Raw genomic sequence first — 24,876 nt, 5'->3', positions numbered from 1 at the left:
GCAAAAATAAAGGAGCATCTTTTTAGAAAAAGTAAACTGAAAACAAAATGAGTCAAGTATTCTGAGTACTTTCTTCCTTTCCCCTACCAGGAATTTTAAGACTTTTAAACAAGGAAACGAAAATAGTGACTCTGAGACCTAAGTTTGTCATAATATTTTTAGAAGTTTTCTTTCTCCTTAAACAAAAGCTACATGTGTTAAGGTTAATTTAAATAAAGCATTTAAAAATAAAATCTGTAAGATCAGCTAAGGGAGCCTTCAAACAAGTTATTGCTGACATGGAAACACATATATTTAACCGTTTAGATATATTAGTGTAGTAATAAGATCGCAAATAAAGATGAAAAAATAAAAAGCCATTTAAAAAGTAACTCCGGTGGCTCTCATACCACATATGCCATATGATGACTTAAATTACAATCATAGGTTTTGTTTAAAGGAAAAATGCCAACATATTTTTATCTATAAAAATGTTGGCACACAAACTCAAAACTAAAAAAAACTAAAAAGTTTTTTGAAAGTAGTATAAATTTTCCTTTAAGAAAATTTAGAAAAAAAATCTATTTGTCATACAGAAACAGAATGAGGTGATCTGATTGTGTTGCTAGGAAATTTGTTTTGGAAACTTGTTAATAAATTACTGGCAAAGAATTTTAATATTCTGTTTGCTTTCCCCTGTGTGAGTAGTGAGGCTTTGGGTGTGGGTCAGGGTAGGAGCCACCTTCAACTCAAAGCCAAGGGCACAATTACTCACAAGTGTAGGGTCTACATTTTCTTGCCTACATGTAAATAGTTCATGGGGTATCTGCATATTTTTTTTTAAAGATTTATTAATTTATTTATTCATGATAGACATTGAGAGAGAGGGAGAGAGAGAGAAAGGCAGAGACACAGGCAGAAGGAGAAGCAGGCTCCATGCCGGGAGCCCGATGCAGGACTTGATCCTGGGACTCCAGGATCATGCCCTGGGCCAAAGGCAAGCGCCAAACCGCTGAGCCACCCAGGGATCCCCTGCATATATTTTTTTAAAGAACATAACCGGTTATGAAACAGTTACATAATTTTAAAAAGAACAATAATTTTTAAACTCATTGTGCACCGACTTGACTGTGGTCCTTTTCCTTATCTGACATGCAGTGCTTGGGGGACACCTGCATTTTCTGGGCCTTTGCTGTGTGGAATGGATTTCAGAAGTGGTCTGAAGGAATTTCTTTTGGTTCAGTGTAACTAACCACTTTCAGGCATCTGGTCAACCTCTAGCCAAGTGGAAGGTGGTTCCTGGTACCTGCCTAGTTAACCCCAGCCAACACGTATAGGTTGAAGAAGGAGCCCAAGAGCACACGTTTCCCTTTATTCCCTACTCTGCAACTCTGTCATTATTATTCTCTTTCCTCCAAGATCATTTCTCAGCCCTGTTTGTTATCCAGTGGCTTCTTAGCCTTCCAATACTCCTCTCTAAGATATCCTTGTATATTCTTATCTCAGAAATTGGTCTGGACAAAGCTTATTGTGAAGAAACTTGTCTGGCCTTTGGAATTAGTGGTTTTTACTTCCGTGTAATCTGACCCCTTGTGTGCTTCAGGGAAGCCTTCAGAACACCAAGACTGGTGCCCTTTGCTGCTATCAGAGCTGCTCAATTTCTGCAAGACTTCAAAAATGGAAGAAAAAATAGATTTCTCCAAGCTTTTTATGTAGCTTATTGTCTTTCTAACCCACGTCTGTCCTTTGTTTCAAAATGATGATAATCTTTGTACTTTGAGGAGGATGCAGGATATTGGTGAAAAAGTAAGTGGTTCCTTTTGCTACATCCTTCTGGAAAGAAGCATAAACAGTGTAGAATTATTAATTTTTGTGAAAACTATATGGATATACACTGTACCTGCATTAAAGCCTGAACTGCCTACGTGTTACTAAAAGTATATCTTTTGGTATCCACATGAGGATAATGATAAGAATTGCAGCTAATATTTATTGAGTAGTTGCCTGCAGAGCTGGCATCTGAGCCGAAACAGTCTAACTCTGGAATCCACTCTCTTTAGCCTTTCTTCTCCATTGCCACTTGGAGGGGAAGTCTTATCTTAGCCCCTGACATAAAAAAAAAAAATATTTCTATATGGAAAGAATTTTGGGACCCCAGTTTCAAAGATTTGATCGTGGCCATGTTGCATAAGCAAAGCAGTATGTGTGGGTAAACCCAGCAGTGGGGTGATACTTAGCATGACCTGCACTTGGAACTGAAATGTTCCAAAGCATTTCTGGAAACCCCATCTACCTCAATGAACCATTATTTGGATTTTGCTATTTGTGGACTATATTCAACCCTCCTCGAGAATCATGCCTCCCTAGCAGTTACATAAACATTTTCAGCTTGCCATGAATGGGAAGGCAAAGGCTGCTATTATTTCTGATGTGGAAAGCTGAATGATAAAGGCAGACAAATCAGAATTGAGTGACGGGGGTAAAGATTAGGCCTCCAAAGAGAAACTCTTGAATAGAAAAGAATGAAAGGGTTGGTAGGCAGCGTGTGGCAATAATCTGCTCTACCCTGTGGAGAGAGAGGCCCTGCTACTGGAGGGACCTATGGTCCTTGATCCCTGGGAGGGGTTGTATGGCAATATTGCCTGAAGAGCTGGGAAGAGGCGCATGAGAAAGTGTTTGTAGCCTCAGATGGGAGGAACATGACAGATGTTCACACCACAAGAGCCTCTTGCTGGCTGAGTCACAGAGCATTCATCAGGCCTGTCTCTAAAGAGAACCCTCATAAACTCATCTTGAGTACTTGTTCATGCTGTAAAGAGGGGACCAGAGAGAAGGCAATCAAGGAGAAAAAAAGAAGAATGGCAGCCTTCAGAATGGAGGGGTTTGGTGACCCAAGGGATCTGGCTGCCTTCTGTCAAGGAGAAATAAAGCAAAGGGAAAAACCTATATTCACATGCTTCAGGGGCCACTGCCAGAGAAATAAAAGCTTCCATTAGTCTCTCTATTCTTTAATTAAGCTTTTCTCAGTATACAAGTGGGATCTTCTTTTATTTAGGAAAAAAGAGAATAAATCTAATAAATGAGTAAAATAGAGATAAGTTAATTCCCTAGACATTCTTCAGTGTAGGCAACCTCGATTTTTCAACGGCAGCATGGGGCACTGCATCAGAGAATTTCCACAAGCATGTTTTGGAGTAAGAAGGCCAGGCACAAAAGTAACTTCCAATGGCCAGAAACTTCCTAACTTGTCTGCCGCAAACTTGTTGAAAACCGAGTCAGTGTGTGATAAAGGAACCTGATCACCAGAGTCAGGAAAATGGCTCTGGACCTGCCCTGGGTCTCACTTTTCCACTTGCTAAGGAATATGAGCAAGGGAGAGAAATAGCCTATAGTAGTTCCCAGATCTGGTCTTCCTGCAAAATCAAATTAGTTCTGGTTGTTTATATCTACAACAGCACCATAGAGTTCCGGAGGTAAGTGCTGTATTCCCAACCCCGTCTGAGCCAGACACCTGGTAGGTTCACAGAAATATTTGTTCAGTTTTGGATGAATTAGGTCTGAGAGCAATGTCTTTGCTTTGAAAAAGTCCACTATGTTGCAGGTTCCAGAAGCCAGCACCGGGGCCTGTGGCTCTGGGTATTCAGCTACAGCTCTCTATTCTTTCAAAGGGCCGAACCCAGAAGGAAGATGTGACCTCATACTTTTCCTCGATTGGACAAAAGACCCCTCAGGAGACTGAAAACACATTAGGTTGGACACTGCATGCGATCTCTGAAAATATTCATGAATGTTAATCCATACAGTTTGCAAATACTTTTGTACACATGACTCATTTGAACTATATGGATGAAAGTCACTTAAATCAATTTGTGAGTTTAGTTCCCACTGTTTCAATGACAAAACAGGGGAGTTGGACTTCAAGACGTTTAGAGTTTCTACGGGTTTGAAAAGATTCTAGGATTTTCCACTTCAAATGAGGAATACCAGTAAATTATTCTTACAGATTCAAAAAGCATTTTAAAACAATCTAAAACCAGGTGCCTGCTTGACAGCAGCATCGTTTGTTTTCAAATTATTCTGTGTTGGTTTAGATTCCATTACTCGAGGGACATGCTTCCGCAATGGCATCTATAACAATAGGGGTGGATGCCACCTACTGCAATCTATTTTTGGTTTCATCTTTTAATTTGCAACCTGTCTTTAAACATTCTCACTACTAATGAGCAGGTTTATTAAGAGCAGAGGGTGAGCAATGTCTGTGATCTGACCTGTTGGCTAATTGGCCAGTCTCTGTTGAAATTAATCTGGTGAAGAAAAATTATGGTTTCAAAGTAAGTTTGTGGGTAAGCTGTTAATTGCAATTGTTCATTCTTCCTGGAAAACTGTACAGGGAGAGGTAACGTGCAGTGGGCTCCGCATGGAGAGTTTGGCACTGGGCATATGTAATATGTGGACTTCATGAGGGGTCACTGTTTGGCTGGGTGTAAATGACACTTCCTCAAAGCTTCCCTATTCAAATTGAAAAACTAGAGAATACTCCACTTTACCAGGCAAGGAGTTTATTATTTTTATTTTTTATTTTTTCCAGGCAAGGAGTTTAAATCAACCTCAAAGATGATACAATAAGTGAATCCAAACATAGTCTACAATCCATTGGCAATATGAGGACAATGTAGTTGGGAAGAAATGTCAGCTACTGTACTTGTACACACTGGTATTCGAGTGAATAAAAACAAAAGTTGTTTACTGAAGGCTTAGCTTTTGATTAAAACTTTTTTTCTTCCAATTCTACTGAGAAATAATTTCAAGGGTTCATCTCCATCTGGAGGCCAGAATGCAAGAGACAAAAGCTTCTTCACAGAGTATGTAGAACTTGTATTTACACTGACAAGTCTCTGCTCCAAGCGTGACTTGCCGAGGAGAGTTAAGTGTACCTATTCTAAGCACCATTATTTACTGCTTCAGAGGCCAGAGGGAGAATCTGGAGCTAAGAAAATATAAGCCACATTTATCTTTCTGAAAATCCTTATGAAAAATGTTCATACCACAGGGAATATGTGGAAGACAGGAAGAAGGAAACTAGATCAAGAGCAAACGGAAGAAAGTCACTCTAGCAAAATTTCAACTGTAGCTGACAATTGGGAGGTGTGTGTGCTATAAAACTTCACTGCCCAGGTTTTTGTTATTTTCATGTTAAAAGTTTGCTTCTGGCTCAAGATCTCTGGAGGACATTTATTTTCAGGCTTCTCTTTTTCTCTTTTCCAAATTATCAATAAATAATAATTATGGACAAATAAAATTGATTATATACAGTGTATAGGGGAGGGGGAATATGCACAAGTAGGATCTGGGCAGAGATAAGCTAGAGCGTTTAATAGGATGGGTTATCTCCAAAACCAGTGCCTTGATCAGCTGGCACATTAGAAGAAAAAGTGCTCGTAAGAATAGGAGTTGACTAGCTTTAACTCAGAAAAGAAATAGTTGCAGAAGTTGGAGATCACGATCCCCAAATCCACTCAGGTGAGTAGATGCTGTGTCAGGCCAGTGCGAGATGTCCTTTATGTTTGGTTGGAACGTTCTATTGCCTAACTGGTGTCTGGCACAAAGGTCACCCCAATGCGTTCATGTATCCATTTCTTCCCTCACTCACTCATTCTTGTAATCTCACTGGGCATCTGCTTCGTGCCAGCTCTCCACAGGCAGTGGGTACAGACCTGTTGAATTAGTAAATGAACTCTGGGGCCCTTCTGATGCCAGAACATGAAGTCACCTTCTGCCAAGGCATCTTCCTCTTTAGCTGGCCCGCAACGCAGGGTGTCCTTGCCAGGCAGAAGGCAGTCCTGCCTGGCACACAGTAATATTTCTCATAGTAAATAACTATCTGGTAGTTGGTTTTCTTTATCAGCCCCAGTATGACTGCATCCAGAAACATGACACTGGGCAGCCAGAGTTTCTGTGAACAGAGGACGTGCTAACTTCAGATTGTTGAAATCTACATATTTAATTCTTCTTGAGGACAGGTGCCTCTTGACATCGATTTTGTCATTTATTTTGGGGGGAGGTATTGTGCTAATTTGACAGGCCAGGCTACCCCACTGGAATCCTGACCTCAGCCTTGATCTTGCTGCCTTGTCAGCATTAGCTCCCCAGACTGGCGGGTCTCTAAACAGGTGCCCAAGGTCTGCTGGGGAGGAAGACTCTGGAATTGTAGTGTCATATTTCAGGACACCTAAGACAATTTTAATTAAGAGGTATTTTCAGATATGACTATATCATAGAGAATTTGTTTTTTGAGGGGAGCACGATCATAACTTAGAAGGAAGGGACTGGATTTTGAAAGGCGAGCTTCAGTACAGGAGAAAGAGCACAAGCCCTGCGCCTCTTATCCAGGGTGAGAATCACAGGGAATCATGCAGCACTAGACACGAAAAGGCGGAAAAGCATCTAGAACCTTTGTGGGCGCATTGTAGACACTCAACTACATGTTGGTTTTGTTTTCAACCCCTGTTTCTCCCCAGGGCCCTCTTTCTTCCATCTATGAAATAGACAAGTAATACCCAAATTAGTCAGAGGATAGAAAATTAATTATACTAAAAAGTCTAGCACTCAACAGGCACTTAATGTTTATTGAATCAATGGACAAGTTAAAATGCTGAGTTTCAAAAAGAAGCATATTATAGCAGGCAAAACTACAAATACAGAAAGAAAATATATTTATCGCTTTTTATTGCATGAGAAGGAACATCCTTAAAAATCAACCGTTTTGACACTATATTTAATTTTAGAAAACAGATTTTGGTTGTATGCAACTTAGATTATTGGATAAAAGTGACAACTGCCTTGCTGTCATTATTGTTGTCTGAATCATTTGTGTGTACCCCAGATTTTTGTTTGTGGTTACTCTCTGTTACCTTTGTTTCCAGTTTTCTCTGCAGGATAATTCCATACTAACCCATCTTCTTAAAGTACTGTTTTCACCACCACTCAGAAACACCCATCCTCTCCCCTCGCTGCCCTTCTTCCTTTCATTAAATAACACTCCACTCACAGCCTTTATACCAATGTCCTCACCTTCCCCATCAGGCTTTCTTACCCCTGTAACTCAGGGCTTTTTTTTTTTTTAATCTAGGGTATATATATATATATATACATATATATATTATATACATATAATATATATATATAATTTTTTAAAGATTTTATTTATTTATTCATGAGACACACACAGGGAGAGGCAGAGACACAGGCAGAGGGAGAAGCAGGCTCTATGCAGGGAGCCTGATGTGGGACTCGATCCCAGGATCCTGGGATCATGACCTGAGCTGAAGGCAGATGCCCAACCACTGAGCCACCCAGGTGTCCCCTGGGGCATAGAGATTTTTCAGGCTAGATTTTATTGTCTGTGAATGCCTGAATGCCTATATCAAATTGTGTGTCTGTGTGAGTTTTTCCTGAGAGAAGATCAGCAAGCCACTGAGAAGGCCCAAGATGCCTTGGAGGTGAAGACCCTTCCTATCTCAGACCCTTCCTGCTTACACCCTCTACCTGGGCTCCTTGCTCTTCTCTGACCTGGCCAGGCATCCTGTTCATCCCATCCTCCATCCTCTGACACAGGAACCCTCCTTCAAGGCTTGCTGAAGACCTGCCGTCTGCACTCACACCACTGATGCCCTTGACCCCTTTCCTGGCTCCCAGAAATCGCAGTCAAGTGCTGGCACACCACCACATGACTGTGACATGCCCTCTGGATTTCCTGATGCCTGTGGGCTCCCCTGAAGGAAGGACAGGCAAGTTCCTCTCGTAGGAACCTCCTGTATTTGGGTGCACCTCCAGCCCACAGATGAGTGGGACTAAAAGGGGCTGAATGCCAAGCAGGCTGTGTCCATCTCAGACTGACCTTCCTCAACTAGCAGATGGCATCATTTCTGACTTTTCTATAGCAGGACTTTTGAAGTCAGTTTCTTTCTTTCTTTTTTCAGATTTTATTTATTTATTCATGAGAGACACACAGAGAGAGGTAGAGACACAGGCAGAGGGAGAAGCAGGCTCCCTGCGGGGGACCTGATGTGGGACTTGATCCCAGGACCCCAGGATCACGCCCTGAGCCAAAGGCAGATGCTCAGCCATGGAGCCACTCTGGCGTCCCCTGAAATCCATTTCAAAAAGAAAACCAAACAATGGTAAAAAGAATATTTCTTCAGGCCCCCATCATTTGCATACTACGTGGCTGGCAGGTGTTCCCGGAGTCATTTTGGGGGAGCGGTTCTAAATGAGTGCAGCTTACTCTAGCTCATGGCCCACACTGTGGTCTCCATGGGGTAGCTTTTGATTGTGAGATACGATCGGTTCTGGGCAACCCTATCCACCTGCGTACTCATCTGCCCCTCACCGTGCGCCCTGCTTTTGAAATCCCCACTCTGAGTACAGACATGCAGTTAACAGACAGGACTTCCTCTTCTTTGATTCCTGGTGTGCCAAATCATAAATCCTGAATGCTACAGTTGTATTAACGGCTGGTCAGGCAGATATGATGAAGTGAGTATGGTCACTGATATATTAGCTGCAGACAGAAAACAATTAAACGGAGCGGGGGGGTGGGGGGCAGGAAGAAAATACTATAAAAGCCACAGATCAGGCTTGATTGCAGTCCCTTCAGTCTGTAGAACCATTACCGTTACCCTCAAAGGTCAAAATTAGTTACTGGTACAAAAATCAATAAAGTTGAGGTGAGGGAGGAAGAGATCGAAGAGATAAATTCATGACATGTCTTCTGGATTGAAGGGACTTGGTGAAAATCTACGTATTTTAAGCTCTTGGGGATAAAACTGGTTGTCAGTAAATTGGATTGTTCATGTAGTTTCATGGGTTCCTGCTACGAATAGGGTTTAAAGAATTAGATCAGTGCACACTAGGAAAGAAAAAGAGCAAGGAGAGATTTTAAAATTGCACCTGCTTTATTACCCCTTTTGCTGAATTCTTAGACGTTTGTGTGTTTTGCTTTTTTTTGTTTTGTTTTGTTTTGTTTTTTGTTTTTTACAAAGGCCAATTACTGCGTAGGATCAGAAGTCCTCTGGCAGGCTAAGGCTATCAGGTACGTTGTGTTTGTGTAATATACTAGAAAAGAGATTCTAACTTTTCAACCCAGACATCATGGTCGGAATGCATTACTCTTAACATGATGTGTACTGTCCTGATTGAATGTTATACTAAAAAGATCTGCTCATTTCTGGGGTGCCTGGGTGGCTCAGTTGGTTGAGCATCTGACTCTTGATTTCGGCTCAGGTCATGATCTCAGCATCCTGGGATCGAGCCCCGCTTGGGGCTCCATGCTTAGCGGAGGGTCTCCTTCTCTCCCTCTCCCTCTGTCCTCTGCCCCCACCCTGCTCACACTCTCTTTCTCTCTCTAGAAAATAAATACATAAATCATAAGCAAAAGTATGCTCATTTCTGCCCCTCTGCCTGCACCAACAGCAGTGACGTAAGTACTGCCAGTTTTGAAAGTGCAATCCCGCTCCGGGAAAGGTGCCATGCTCTGGCAAACAGGACATTATATAGCATCCTTCTCCATTAAGGGCACATGGGTGGCCTACTGCAAAGTGATTACACTTGCCATTTCTTAGCTGCCAACAAATGTATTTACTCATTAACACTCAATAGGTTGAATGCTCCCAGAGAGGACTACTGAGCAATTAAGTATGATTCAGATGAATTCTGAAGACACCAGAAAGTGACTTCTCTAATGGCAGTTTTGTTTTCAAAGCATTATCTCCCTCTGGGAGAGAGGGCAGAGAGGAGGAGCAATGGAATGCCAGGTGAGAGGCTGCACATAGGCCTTTGGGGGTTTTAATCTCTACTTTGTTTTTTTTTTTTTTTTTTAAATTTTTATTTATTTATCATAGTCACAGAGAGAGAGAGAGAGGCAGAGACATAGGCAGAGGGAGAGGCAGGCTCCATGCACTGGGAGCCCGATGTGGGATTCGATCCTGGGTCTCCAGGATCGCGCCCTGGGCCAAAGGCAGGCGCCAAACCGCTGCGCCACCCAGGGATCCCTAATCTCTACTTTGGTTGGCTGTTCAGTCACATTAAACTAGAGATGTCCTCAATTTTGAAAATTCAAATAAGATTTAACTACAGTCATGTTATTAATAAAAACATGGCTTGATAATTAAGAACTCACTAGTATTTTGTGTATTTTATCTTCAAATTTTCACATATATTTATAAAACTGCTAATTCCAAATTATCATCAAATTTACTAAATCAGATCTGTTATGACTCTTACTGTAGAATATTCTGAAATCCATTAGCAGGGTTTTAAGGAACTAACAAAGAGATCCTTTATTTATTATTATTATTATTTTCTTTTTTCAGAGAGATCCTTTAAAAGCATCGATTGATTCAGTTTGGAAGCAGCATGGTATAGGAGAAGGCAAAAAGGATTGGACTCAGAGGCAATGGACACATGTCCTTGTTTTGTCCCATCAGGTAGAGTTTGCACCAGATGCTTGCTCTCTGAAGACCTTAGCAACTCCTCTAAGGATTTGCTTCCTGTCAGGTTCAAGCAGGGCATGCTCCATGCGACCTTTCTTCTGACTAGCCAAGTGACCTTGGAAGGAGCCATTACTGACTTCATTTCAGTTGGGGAAACATACTGGAGGTTAAGTAGGTCACCTAAACCCAGGTGTAGAATCATAAATGGTGACACGAGATTGTGGACTCTATGTATGGTGCCTCCCAGGTTCTGGCTGAGGCTATTAGGGTTGGGAGGACAGAGGCCCACAGTGGCTTCATTCCAGCCATACTTAGAACTTTTCTATGGCAGGGCTCTGCTGTCCAAAACTACCAGTAGGGAGTAGCCAAATGAAGCTATTTAAAAATCAACACTAAAATCTAAAATTCAGTTCTTCATTCACAGTAGATACTAGTATCTACTAGTGGCTACCATATTGCCCAGTACAGATATGGAAGATTTCCACCATTATAGAAATTTCTACTGGATAGTGATGTTCTATGTGTTGGCATTCTGCTCACTGACTACAACCTATGATTCATTAACTGAACCTGACCTTGATCCTTTAGCTACTTCTCTCTTCTCGTGGTCCATCACACACCTCCAACTATCCTGCCTCTAAGCCTACATTTTCTAGCCATGATTTTCTTGGTATCCTTTATTTTCTTGCTCCTTGCTCCCCTGTCAATCCCTAATCATTGGCAATTCATATCCTTTTGATTTCCCTGCTCCTGTTTTTGGGGTATCATGCAATACTGGAAACAATGGTAAAATAATATAATGAAGAGAAAGCATGCTCTCAACCCTAACTGGGTCCTCCCTGCTTCTCAGCATTTCTTCAGCTCATCCAACAGATGCACAAACACATCCCTTATGATGAAATTTTCCCAATACCTCAGACCTCTCATAGTCCTCATTTTCCCTAGATGGCCCACCTCACAGTCAGTGTCTCAGGAAGATGATAAAAGCTGTGGCCCCTACATGTTCCTCTAGGTCTCCTGTCTCCTTTAGCCAAGGCAATCCACCATCTACTTTCCACCCAGGAGCACTAATATCCTGCTTTCGGATCTTGCTCGTGATGTCTCTGCCATTCAGAAGTTCTCCTCTCAAGCCCACCGCTGCCACAAAGCAGTTTTTGGATCATCCCATCTGAAAGCAACTTGTGTTTTCTCCAAGTTTTCCTAACATTTTCTCTGCACCTCTCCCACAAATTTCTAACTGGTTAGTGTTGCTTATAATAATGGACCTTTCCCACTAACCACAATGTGAGAGGGGGTGCTTGATGGATTCAGCCGCATACCTGGCAGCAACTAGCACAGGTCTTTGTATAGACAGCAGTCAGCATATATTTATTTAGTGAATATCTATGTACCTATTTATGAGGATATAGGCTTAATTCCTAAGGTAGACAGACTTAATTCAATAATGAATTGATGAATACACTTCTTCTAACGATCACAACACGAAGTTCTAACTAAATGATTGCGTTACCAGACCTTCCGACAGGAAAACAAAGCGGGGATGGGGGGCGGGCAGGCGTGTATTGATGACAAGATCGGCAATAAACAGGACTGTGACAGTGGGGAATATCATTCTCGGGGGGGGGGGTGACACACGACAAAGTGATAGAGAGGGGGCAAACAACCAAACAAAGACATCAAAGCTGTAATAGACTTACCTTGGGTAGCAATATAATGATTGGGTCGATGATAACCCTAAAAATAAATGAGAAAGAATATTTGACCAACTTGAAATCGATAAGCAGCATAGAAGTCACACACTAAGTCTGCCACAATAAATGCACATACAAATACCAACAATTGCATTAGTGGGAACTTAAATGACCAGATCCAGCACCAGAATTCCTTATAAAAAGCACCGGTGCATCAAACATCACAGTTTTGCTGCTTATACAGGTGGTGGGAGTAACTTAATCATACACTGGCTATGAGATGATGGGTGAGCAATAAATACTAACAGCTTATGGTCTCTGAAATAACATGAGCACGACTCTTATTAGATCGCGAACAGGCTGGGGATGTGCAATAGGATTTCATTTGTGTTTAGGATGTCACTGGCAACATGCCAAGGCGTTAACACATATTCTGTTCTACAGGTATAGGCAGTTCCATCAATAGTAATACTGAACATCATTCTTAAACACTGTTAACTCCATGGCATGCTGCTCTAGCTATGGCCAGAAATTCTGCAAGGCTCCTTCCTTTTATCATGACCCTGTGAGAAGAAAAGAATGAAAGAAGAAAACTGAGACCAAAGAAAGAAAGGAACAAAGAACCCTGAAGGATCAACATCTGGGAAAGAGAAAACCAATGTAGAGAAAATTACATGCAGGTAACAGAATATCAACATGGACCTTAATACTTTCCATTTCCGTTGCCTGAGATGACCCAATATACTATGCCCAAAGCCAGATGGGAAACAGGAAAAACTTGGAGAGGAAATACAGATTTCTCAGACAATTTAAATGCATATGCTAGATTTTTTTTTCTCTTAGGAACAAGTCATTGATAATGAATAGCAAAAGCAAACACATTCTTTTATGCAACTGATCTGCTGTGGGTCTCAAATATGGACTCTTTTGACAGATATTAAATAGGATTATTAAATGCTCACTCATCCCTTGCCAGCTGACAAGCTCCACAAAGCAAGACCCTGTCTGACGTACAGCTCCATGTGTCAGTCCTAGCAAGGCTAGGAGATAGGAGGAACTCAATTTACAAGATAGAAATAATCCACACAGTCCATGAATGACCTGTGCTGCTAAATGCAGTGGTCATTTTTCAGTTTTCATCTCTGTGACCTATCTCCACCTACTTAACATGATTAATCCCCATTGAAATACTTTCTTCTTTGGCTTCTAGGATATGATCCTGGTTGTCTCCCTCTCCCTCCCTGGTTTGTCCCCCTCATTGATTTGCTCACTCTTCCTCTTCGCCTTGATGTTGATGTTGGGGTGTTCAGTTCTTGGACTCTTTTGTCACCTACATGGACTCCCTTGGTGATCTCATCTGGCTCCGTGGCCTCAGTGCCATCTGTATACTGATGGGTTCTGTATCCTCACTTCCAGCCTGGGCCTTTCCCCTCAAAATCCCCATGTGGTTATCAATTTCCTCTTTAGCACTTCCACTTGGATATCTAACATATACTTAAGGATTAACATATGTAAAAGTGAATTCCTTATTTCCTCCGTCCCTCCCACCCAAATCTGCTCTGCCCTCAGTCTTCTTCCCAAATAATGGTAACTGCTTCTCAAAGCCACCCTGACCCCTCTCTTGCTCATACACCCGGTAGATAATCTGTCAGCAAATCCAGGGCTCTGTGTTCAGCATGGATGCAGGATCCTACCATCTCTCATCTTCCAGTGCCACCACGGTCTGCATGTGATGGGAAATGGTAGGAGGTAGCAGCCCCTCTCTCTCATTGCTCCTTTAGCCTCCTGGAAGGTCCCCTGCTTCTGCTCTTACCCACTTTGGGATCATATCAGCCCTGTACTCAGATCTTCTGGTGACTGCCGCCATCTCATAGTAAAAGCCCAAGTCTGCATGACTGCTTACATTATCTGGCCCCACAATCTCTTCACCTGCTCACCTGTGACTCCACCCCCTCATACCACTCCACCAACCCTCGCCTGCTTACTTTATTTCAACATTGCCAGGCATGCTCCACAGCAAGGCCTTTTCATGGGCTTTTTCTCAGTCTGGAATGCTCTTTCCTTGATTATCTACACAGGACAACCTTTTATTTTCTCCACTCAAATATTACCTTTTCAGTAGAGCTGACCAGCCACTGCATTAAAAAATTACAATCCACCTCCATACTGGTACTTCTGTTATGGCTTTCATTTTCTCCATCGTATATAATACTATCTAATATACCATATAGAATTAACTGGCTTAGTTCATCTATTGTCTGTTTCCTCCGATTAAAGCACCAGCTCCATTGAGTCAAGTGGTTTGCTTTTGTTTTTGGTCTGAATGATTCACAATTACAACTCCAATACCTATAACAGTAACTGACATCTAATATAATAGGCTGCTCAATAAAATCTTACTACCTAAGTAAATAAAGGGGCCCTGAATATTGACTCTTTTCTTTGTTAAAATTAAAACTAATTAATCTGGTATTTTCATTACTTTATGTCTTTCCTCCTCTACATCTCTACCCGCCCATTCTTTAAAGCTTAGTTAAAATCACTTCTACCACAAAGCCTAATCTGATTATGTTTACTACTTCTGGCAGAGATTCATCAAACACTTATTAAGTGCTTACAGTATTCAGTATTTCAGTATTCAGTATTTCAGGGTTTCAGGTCTGTGCCAGGTACAGGAGATACACAGATGAGTTGGATACTACCCTGTGCTGAAGGACTCTGCTAGGGCTCTAGAAGCTGGGACTGGAGCATGAGCAGTATTCCCTGGACTCTCTCAAAGGACAGAGTTTTATGAAGAAAACATTTCTTACTTTAGCTTCTAAACTGTGAGGTCTTGGGGAGAAGGTAACAGGTCTTGGACACCTCTGTATTCTCCCACAAAGTACTCACTAAACATCTGCTGGATAAAAAAAGAAGTGCAATGTACTTTAGGAAGAAATTTTGCTTTAGTAGAAAAAAATCTAACTTGGGTTGGGTATGTTTTGGGTCATTATGAAATGTAGCAGTGTAGGAATCTTCATTTGAGGAATGGGATCTGAATTACTCTTCAAACAGTCATCCTACAGGCCCCACCCTCAGATCCATAACCAATGTGTCAAATCCTTCCAAATTGTACTAAAAATAACATTTCTTCTTGTTATTTTTAGATAACCTTAGAGACTGTGATGCTACTTCTAGTAGCATCTGATTTATATTCAACCAAGACATATATGAACATATATAAACATATATATATGGTAAAACCTGTCCATGGAAGTATTGATGAACCAGAAGACAATGTGATGGCCCAGCACAGTGCCTTGGGAACTGCAGGAGAGCTAAAGCCTGTTTAATGTGAACCTGGGTCTTGAAGGTAACAGTGACTTTCCCTTCGTTTTCAGGCTACTTTTGATTTCATTCATTCTTTCAACTGAAAACATGCTGTCTGCTCAGGAACTTATTCTAATGTAAGACATTAAGTTAACATGATGCAGAATGAACAAAGAAGCCATCTTCAATAATTAAATAGCCTACATATTTAATGACATGTCTTGTGTGCATTAGATGTCCTGGTTAACTAACAGCTGCAGACTACTTTGAAGGCAACTTAAAAGTGCAGTAATGACGAGAGATTGCAAATCATCGAATTAGGAATTAGAGAGTTTTATCCTATTAATATGTAAACAGATTTTTTTTTAAGTGTCAAATAATCTAAGTTGTTGACCCAAAAATGGAAATAACATTTTCTTGGTCCATAGGAGCACAGGACATCAAAGAAGGCACAGAAGGTTGCAGAGGAGTTCACCAGCCCATGGGCTGACTTGAGAAAAGGAGTGGCCATGTCTTCACTGTACAGTTCTGTAGGGTGTGGGGTGACATGAATGTGTTTTCTCTGGAGCTGGAGCAATGTGTGCCCACCAATATCACAGTAGATACACGAAGTGGAGTGTGTCACAACAGTTGGGCTTACTGACAGTTTCAAAATACATACATCAATATAATTTCCATTGATATAGTCTGAGTTGGTATCTCCTTCTATGGTCTGCAGCCTCACCCGCGAATGATCATCTGCAAAGAGAAAAGAAAACAATGGTTAAAAGCAATCTGTTGGGCTGTGCAGAGCCCCAGAATGTAAGCATGTCACACAGAGATCCTCCACATCCACGTTGCTTTAAAGATAAAGAATTAAATACTACACACCTTCTACATTTCCTATTTTGCTCTTAAAACTAGGAAGGATTTATAATTATTTGCATTTTACAGCAAATCTCATTAACTTATTCTTTGATCATTTACAGACATGAAGCATTGGCAGAGGTATGAAACTTCCACATTTAATCCTATGAATCACAGCAGAATTATTTCTTGGATTGAATGCATAGCAAACTTCACTAAATCACATACAAAACCTGAGATTTTGACAGCTGCCTATGACATCCACCTTGACAAATGATGGTTATAAACCATGGCCCAGCCTCCGGGGGGTGCAGACATGGACCTAACCTGGGTTGTCCCTGAATGCTCTCTGCAGCATGTGTATGAGATCCAGAGTTAGGTGGATCCAGAGTTAGGTGTGCAAGTGAGAATCCGCCACTCGGAGTTTGGGGGGATTCTCTCTTTGGGCTTTAGTTTTCCTGTCTGTAGACTGGGGATTCACAGTGCCCACCTCATTGGATTATTGTAAGCATTAACATAAAATAGAAAAAAAGATGAGAAGAGAGCCTGGTATACAGTAAGTGATGGATAAATGTCGGCTGTTGCCACTGTCACATGCCGTGTGACAGACATGCAGGACTGTTCTTCTCACTATCCCTACAGCTGATGCCCATACAGATGGTAGCAACCCGAGAATGGGCCCATGTGCAGTCAGAAGTTTTCCTTGTGGAAAGCTAGCTCTAAGATCTAGTTTCTCAGAGTACATTGTGCTTAAAACCAGAGACCCCCATCCTTATTTTTGCTGGTGACGTAGGGGAGGTGAGTCATTGGGGTGCCAGGGACGTGTGGATTGTTCAGGCTTTTGTATTTGTTAGGAGAGCCAGCGCGCACACACAGCTACTGCAGAGGAGGGTGGTAAAGCAATGCCAGCAGTAAAGCCATCTGAGCCTCCCAAATGAAGGATGCTCCAATAGACCTGAATCATGGCTATTCCACACACATCAGGCTTTTAGTCAGCTTTTCCAAAAGGAGATTAGGTCTGCCTTCCTGTACTCTGTGGCTTTCCCTGGGCAGTTTTTTAAAAGGCAGGCATCACATCAGAGCCTCCCAATCTTTAGAAGCAGTGTTGTCTTAGGATCTATTGTACCTCCTTGTCAGAATCCTCACTCTTTCACACTTTATTTTTCTTAGAGGTTCAGGATGAATGCAGCCCATTCCCTGTAATTTACCACCGTTGGGCTTCTCAGATTGTTCTGGAATGTTCTGCAAAGGGACTTCCATCTCCGATAAGACTGCACTCTCATTTCCCATAAACAGGACCTTTGAAATAGAATTTCCCCATCATCTCCCAGTGTTCATTTGGTTACTTCTCTCCCTCCCTCCCTCCATCTTTTTTTTTTTTTTTTTTTTTTTGACTTGGCTGCCATTTCTCCAGATTTAATCTTTTCACTATCCTCCTCATGGGGAAACCCACAAGACATATGCAGGGCATATTTCCTAAGCAGACTGAACTTGGTTTTACTTCTTTTTATAAGCATGGTAGTATATTCTCCTTATTCTAAAGTTGATTCCATTGGATTATAACCTCTTGGGTGAGAGACCACATAGTGTCCATTCTGAATATCCCTATGAACACCTTTCACCCAATGCCCAGCCCATGGCCTCTCTTCACAACACAACCACATGTAGTGGTTGCAACACATAGCAAGTAAGTGCAACACATTTAACCCTTCACCCCACAAACGGACACCAGGTCTTGGTCATCACTGTCTCAATGGAGTAAGGGGCCAGTTGTCAGGCAAGTTTCACTGGGGCTTTCTGGGATGCTGGTAAGGGACTGTCATGGACTTGCTTAGTGGTTTTATGAGTGTTTGCTTTACAACAAATCTATTAAACTACATTTGGATGCTTTATACCCTGTTCTGTACCTATATTTCACTATTTAAAAATAAAAATGAGGGTATTATGCTCTTTGAAACAAGCCCAACACAGGGCAAATACTATATGATTCCACTTACATGAGAGATGCCCAGAGAAGTCAAATTCACAGAGACAGAGAGAAGAATGTGGTTGCCAGAGGCTGAAGGGAGGTGGGGGACAGGGAGTCACTGTTGAGTAGGTACAGATTTTCAGTTTGGGAAGATGAAAAAGTTCTAGCAATGAGTGGTGATGGTTGCATGACAGTGCAAATGAGCTTACTGCCACTGAACCAGACACTTACACAAGGTTCACGTGGTAAGTCTCATCTTATGTTTATTTTACAATTTTTAAAAAACTGGGAGTGGACTTACTTTCTCTAGCCCTCCCTTGTAGAATACCTCCTCAAGTTCCACTCTAAGCCTGGATGTCCTGAGAAATAGCACTTTCAAAAGTGGGAAGGGCAAGTCAGGGACTCACACTCTTGGAGCCCTTGGGAACTCCCCCTGCTACTTCCCTTTTCCATGAAGAAGTAAACTAAAGTCAGTGGTGGCAATGACTCTAGAGTTTGCCACTAGAGGACAACTCTCATGCATTATTAATGTGTACTCCAGAGATGGTTTAGGAATTACTGAAACGAGGCTTTGGAGGCATTTTTTCTTCTAGCGATAAAATGGACTATTGATAAATCAGTGTATCTTAAGGCAGGGAGAGAGATATTTTAGCACTGAGAATGGGCTTAATCTTTCAGAGGAAGGAGTCAGGAGGAGAGGAGCTTAATCTTGCTGTGGAGGAGAGCAAAAGGATGTGAATTGTGCCTGGTGAGAGGAGGCTGGTCATTGCACTATTGCCCTCTTGGCTGCATTTGGCCCGTACTTATCAAGGTACTTATCTGCCTTCTGGCGCACCAATGAGAGCACCATCGTTCCTCAAGAGCAGTAAAATAAAAAGGAAAAGTCTCACCATCACTCATGCTGAATCAGAGAAAATAAAGACAAAAGAAGTAAGATGATCTGTCCCTCCAGCCAGGAGAATATTCCCTAAATTCCTGCTCCATATCTGAAAATGCCTCAGTGACAGAAACTGGGATTCTGAGGCATCCTCTTTTAAATCAAGCTCAGTTGGTTATGAAAACAATAAATATAGACTATTGGGGAGCAAATAAGTCAGTACAGGTAGGCCCGCTACCATCTTTTCTTGAAATCTCATTTACCTTGAGTCATAAGCCAATTAAGACTATCATATATCATACATCACACAGTCTTTCAGGAAGCTCAATTCCCTCTCCTGGGGCAGTCTGGAGGTGAAATAGTATCAAACAACTATGAGGAAATGCCTAGAGGACATTTTTGGCATTTGGCAAATATGGGAGACACTCAGGCAAGGGATCCGCAGAAATGCCACTGCCCATTGATTGAAATCTCTATCCCTCCACTTTGTTTTGGAGGCTTTCCCAATACCAGGGGCTATGGCTTGGGTTGAAAGGAGGAAGGTGTTTGGAGAACTCAGCTGTTCAGGTATAAAAGTATGGGAAATCCAATGAGATTTGTGGCTAACAATAGGTCAATTGTTCATGAAAGTCACAGGGTCAAGACTATATGGACCCGGTATTTCCAGGAGACACAGCATAGTAAGGTTGAAGAGACTGGATGGGGCAAATGGGTGATGGACATTAAGGAGGGCACATGATGTAATGAGCACTGAGTGTTATATGAGACTGATGAATCACTGATGCCTGCCTCTGAAACCAATCATACATTGTATGTTAATTAGTTGAATTTAAATAAAAAATAACAATTAAAAAAAAAGACTTGAGCTTTAGAATTATAAATTGCCATTCTTGTTTCTCCTCCAGTATGGGTGTTTTTGATTATTCCAAAACCTTCTCCTCCAGTATGGGTGTTTTTGATTATTCCAAAACCATTTCATGTTGATACTATGTAGCATTTAGCTTTGGTGTCCCAGAGACCCTGATTTGAATACTGGCTCTACTACTCCCCCAGATTGTGAATTTAGACAAACTCTGAATTTCACTGAGCTTCATCTGTAAAAAGAGGCTGATGATGGACTACCTTCAGAGGATCTTGAGGAAGACCAAGTGAGAAGTACATGTCAAGTACATGGAATATTGGAGAGTTTCCATTAATTAGGAATTACCCCTCTTATGTCAATAAAAGTGACATCCTTGTTGTTTAGCAATTCAAACCACAAAGATGCTTGTTTGGAGGTCAGCAGAGCAGGATAACACTGCATACCTTAAAGCAGTCAATCTTTGGGAAAAATGAGTTTGAGCTGGTTTTAAAGAGGAAACAGAAAAAAGGTTTGGAAACAAATAGCTCCTATATCTTAAGCGCCTGGCATCTTTTCAGGAACTTGTCTTTTTACTTAAAATTTTTTTCTTAAATCAAAGTATAATTGACATACAACATTAAATGAGTTTCAAGTGTACAACACAATGATTTGATATTTGTATATATTGTAAATATATACACACCACAATAAGTCATTAGACAAAGTTACACATTTTTTTTTTATTGTGTTGAACACTTTAGGATTTACTCTCTTGGCAACTTTAAAGTATGTACTACAATATTGTTGACTATGGTCACCATGCTTACATTACATTCCCATGCCTTACTTATTTTATAGTTGGGATTTTGTACCACTTGACCGCCTTCACCTACCCCTCAACTCCTCACCTTCTAGAAACCACAATATTGTGTTAGTTTCAGGTGTTCAACACAGTGATTCAATATTTATGTACATTACAAAATTCTCACCATAGTAAGTCTAGTTACCATCTGTCATCATACAAAGCTGATATAATATTCCCTTTGCTGTATTTTTTTATCCCCATGTCTTATTTATTTTATAACTTGAAGATTATACCTCTTAATACCCTTCACCTATTTTGTTCTTCCCCCTCACCTCCTCTCTTCTGGTGACTAACAGTTTGTTCTCTATATTTATGGGTCTATTTTTGTTTTGTTTTGCTTTGTTTTGTTTTTTAGATTCCATATATAAGTGAAATCATACAGTATCTTTCTCTGCATGACTTAGTTCACTTAGCCTAATACCTTTTAGTTCTACCCGTATTGTCACAAGTGGCAAGGTTTCATTCTTTTTTATGGCTGGATAGTATTCTATTATAAATTTTTTTTTCATTTATTTATGATAGTCACAGAGAGAGAGAGAGAGAGGCAGAGACATAGGCAGAGGGAGAAGCAGGCTCCATGCACCGGGAGCCTGACGTGGGATTCGATCCCGGGTCTCCAGGATCACGCCCTGGGCCAAAGGCAGGCGCTAAACCGCTGCGCCACCCAGGGATCCCCAGTATTCTATTATATATAGATATATCTATATCTCCCTATCTATATGTATATCTATTTATATCTATGTGTATGTATATGTCTATACATCTACATCTCTATATATATCTATATATAAAGATCTTATCTATCTATCTATCTATCTATCTATCATCTATCTATCTATCTATCTAAATCACATCTTCTTTATTTTTATTCATCCATTTGTGGAGGCTGAGAAAAATTAAGGCCATTCCACCTCAAATTTAGCATTAGCACAAGTACAGCCATCTTAGGTCCCTGGGAATAAGAGCTGTACTTACAGGAAAAACTGCAGAATGTCCTAGGCAGGGAATCCCATATTGGAAAGACAATAAAGCTCAGAATGCCCTCGGCAGAGAATCCTGTATCAGATCTTAAGAAACTCCCCCACCCTTTCCCCCATATTGGAATGGAAAAAATTCCTCCACCCCTTCTGAAGATCCCCTAGACCAGCCCATAAAAAACCCAGCTATAACCCACTTCAGGGTCCAAGCCCCTGCTCTGCTGTATGGAGTACACTTGGACCCAAGCTCGAGCTTGTAAATAAACCCTCATGTACTTGCATCGGTGTCGGCTCCTTGGTGGTTTCTCAGATTCGCAATCTTGGGCACAACACATTGATGGCCACTTAGGTTGTTTCCATGTCTTGGCCATTGTAAATAATGCTGCTGTGAACATAGGAGTGCATGTATCTTTTCAAATCAGTGTTCTTGTTTTCTTTAGATATAAATACCTAGTAGTGGGATTGCTGCATCTTCTGGTAGTTCTGTTTTTAACTTTTTGAGGAAGCTTCATACTGTTTCCACAGTGGCTGCACCAATTCACATTCCCACCAATAGGACATGAGGCTCCCCTTTTTGCCATATGGCTTGCCAACACTGGCTATTTCTTGTCATTTGAATAACAGCCACTCTCACGAGTGTGAGGTGATATCATTTTGTGGTTTTGATTTGCATTTCCCTGATGACTAGTGAAGTGATGCTGAACATTTTTTTTTTATTTTTTTTATTTTTTTTAATTTTTTTATTGGTGTTCAATTTACTAACATACAGAATAACACCCAGTGCCCGTCACCCATTCACTCCCACCCCCCACCCTCCTCCCCTTCTACCACCCCTAGTTCGTTTCCCAGAGTTAGCAGTCTTTACGTTCTGTCTCCCTTTCTGATATTTCCCACACATTTCTTCCCCCTTCCCTTCTTTTCCCTTTCACTATTATTTATATTCCCCAAATGAATGAGAACATATAATGTTTGTCCTTCTCCGACTGACTTACTTCACTCAGCATAATACCCTCCAGTTCCATCCACGTTGAAGCAAATGGTGGGTATTTGTCATTTCTAATAGCTGAGTAATATTCCATTGTATACATAAACCACATCTTCTTTATCCATTCATCTTTCGTTGGACACCGAGGCTCCTTCCACAGTTTGGCTATCGTGGCCATTGCTGCTAGAAACATCGGGGTGCAGGTGTCCCGGCGTTTCATTGCATTTGTATCTTTGGGGTAAATCCCCAACAGTGCAATTGCTGGGTCGTAGGGCAGGTATATTTTTAACTGTTTGAGGAACCTCCACACAGTTTTCCAGAGTGGCTGCACCAGTTCACATTCCCACCAACAGTGTAAGAGGGTTCCCTTTTCTCTGCATCCTCTCCAACATTTGTGGTTTCCTGCCTTGTTAATTTTCCCCATTCTCACTGGTGTGAGGTGGTATCTCATTGTAGTTTTGATTTGTATTTCCCTGATGGCAAGTGATGCAGAGCATTTTCTCATATGCATGTTGGCCATGTCTATGTCTTCCTCTGTGAGATTTCTGTTCATGTCTTTTGCCCATTTCATGATTGGATTGTTTGTTTCTTTGGTGTTGAGTTTAATAAGTTCTTTATAGATCTTGGAAACTAGCCCTTTATCTGATAGGTCATTTGCAAATATCTTCTCCCATTCTGTAGGTTGTCTTTGAGTTTTGTTGACTGTATCCTTTGCTGTGCAAAAGCTTCTTATCTTGATGAAGTCCCAATAGTTCATTTTTGCTTTTGTTTCTTTTGCCTTCGTGGATGTATCTTGCAAGAAGTTACTATGGCCGAGTTCAAAAAGGGTGTTGCCTGTGTTCTTCTCTAGGATTTTGATGGAATCTTGTCTCACATTTAGATCTTTCATCCATTTTGAGTTTATCTTTGTGTATGGTGAAAGAGAGTGGTCTAGTTTCATTCTTCTGCATGTGGATGTCCAATTTTCCCAGCACCATTTATTGAAGAGACTGTCTTTCTTCCAATGGATAGTCTTTCCTCCTTTATCGAATATTAGTTGCCCATAAAGTTCAGGGTCCACTTCTGGATTCTCTATTCTGTTCCACTGATCTATGTGTCTGTTTTTGTGCCAGTACCACACTGTCTTGATGACCACAGCTTTGTAATACAACCTGAAATCTGGCATTGTGATGCCCCCAGATATGGTTTTCTTTTTTAAAATTCCCCTGGCTATTCGGGGTCTTTTCTGATTCCACACAAATCTTAAAATAATTTGTTCTAACTCTCTGAGGAAAGTCCATGGTATTTTGATAGGGATTGCATTAAACGTGTATATTGCCCTGGGTAACATTGACATTTTCACAATATTAATTCTGCCAATCCATGAGCATGGAATATTTTTCCATCTCTTTGTGTCTTCCTCAATTTCTTTCAGAAGTGTTCTATAGTTTTGAGGGTATAGATCCTTTACATCTTTGGTGAGGTTTATTCCTAGGTATCTTATGCTTTTGGGTGCAATTGTAAATGGGATTGACTCCTTAATTTCTCTTTCTTCAGTCTCATTGTTAGTGTATAGAAATGCCACTGACTTCTGGGCATTGATTTTGTATCCTGCCACGCTACCGAATTGCTGTATGAGTTCTAGCAATCTTGGGGTGGAGACTTTTGGGTTTTCTATGTAGAGTATCATGTCATCGGCGAAGAGGGAGAGTTTGACTTCTTCTTTGCCAATTTGAATGCCTTTAATGTCTTTTTGTTGTCTGATTGCTGAGGCTAGGACTTCCAGCACTATGTTGAATAGCAGTGGTGAGAGTGGACATCCCTGTCTTGTTCCTGATCTTAGGGGAAAGGCTCCCAGTGCTTCCCCATTGAGAATGATATTTGCTGTGGGCTTTTCATAGATGGCTTTTAAGATGTCGAGGAATGTTCCCTCTATCCCTACACTCTGAAGAGTTTTGATCAGGAATGGATGCTGTATTTTGTCAAATGCTTTCTCTGCATCTAATGAGAGGATCATATGGTTCTTGGTTTTTCTCTTGCTGATATGATGAATCACATTGATTGTTTT

General features: G+C 41.1%; 1 protein-coding gene across 7 annotated transcripts in view; it reads right to left on the bottom strand.

The window, feature by feature from the left end:
- Positions 1-24,876, bottom strand: part of PTPRM (protein tyrosine phosphatase receptor type M) — a 786,460-nt gene that overhangs the window by 68,821 nt on the left and 692,763 nt on the right. For all 7 annotated transcript variants that reach the window (XM_025429496.3, XM_025429497.3, XM_035718728.2 and 4 more), the window contains 2 exons: positions 16,131-16,207; positions 12,167-12,203 (listed from right to left, as the gene is read on the bottom strand). In XM_025429496.3, coding sequence (XP_025285281.1) covers positions 12,167-12,203; positions 16,131-16,207 — 114 coding nt within the window. The remainder of the gene's footprint in view (positions 1-12,166; positions 12,204-16,130; positions 16,208-24,876) is intronic.

Source organism: Canis lupus, chromosome 7 (genome assembly GCF_003254725.2).
Source record: "Canis lupus dingo isolate Sandy chromosome 7, ASM325472v2, whole genome shotgun sequence".
Taxonomy (NCBI): Eukaryota; Metazoa; Chordata; class Mammalia; order Carnivora; family Canidae; genus Canis; species Canis lupus.
Note: the sequence above shows the minus strand (reverse complement) of the source record. Positions and strands in the feature narration are given on the sequence as shown.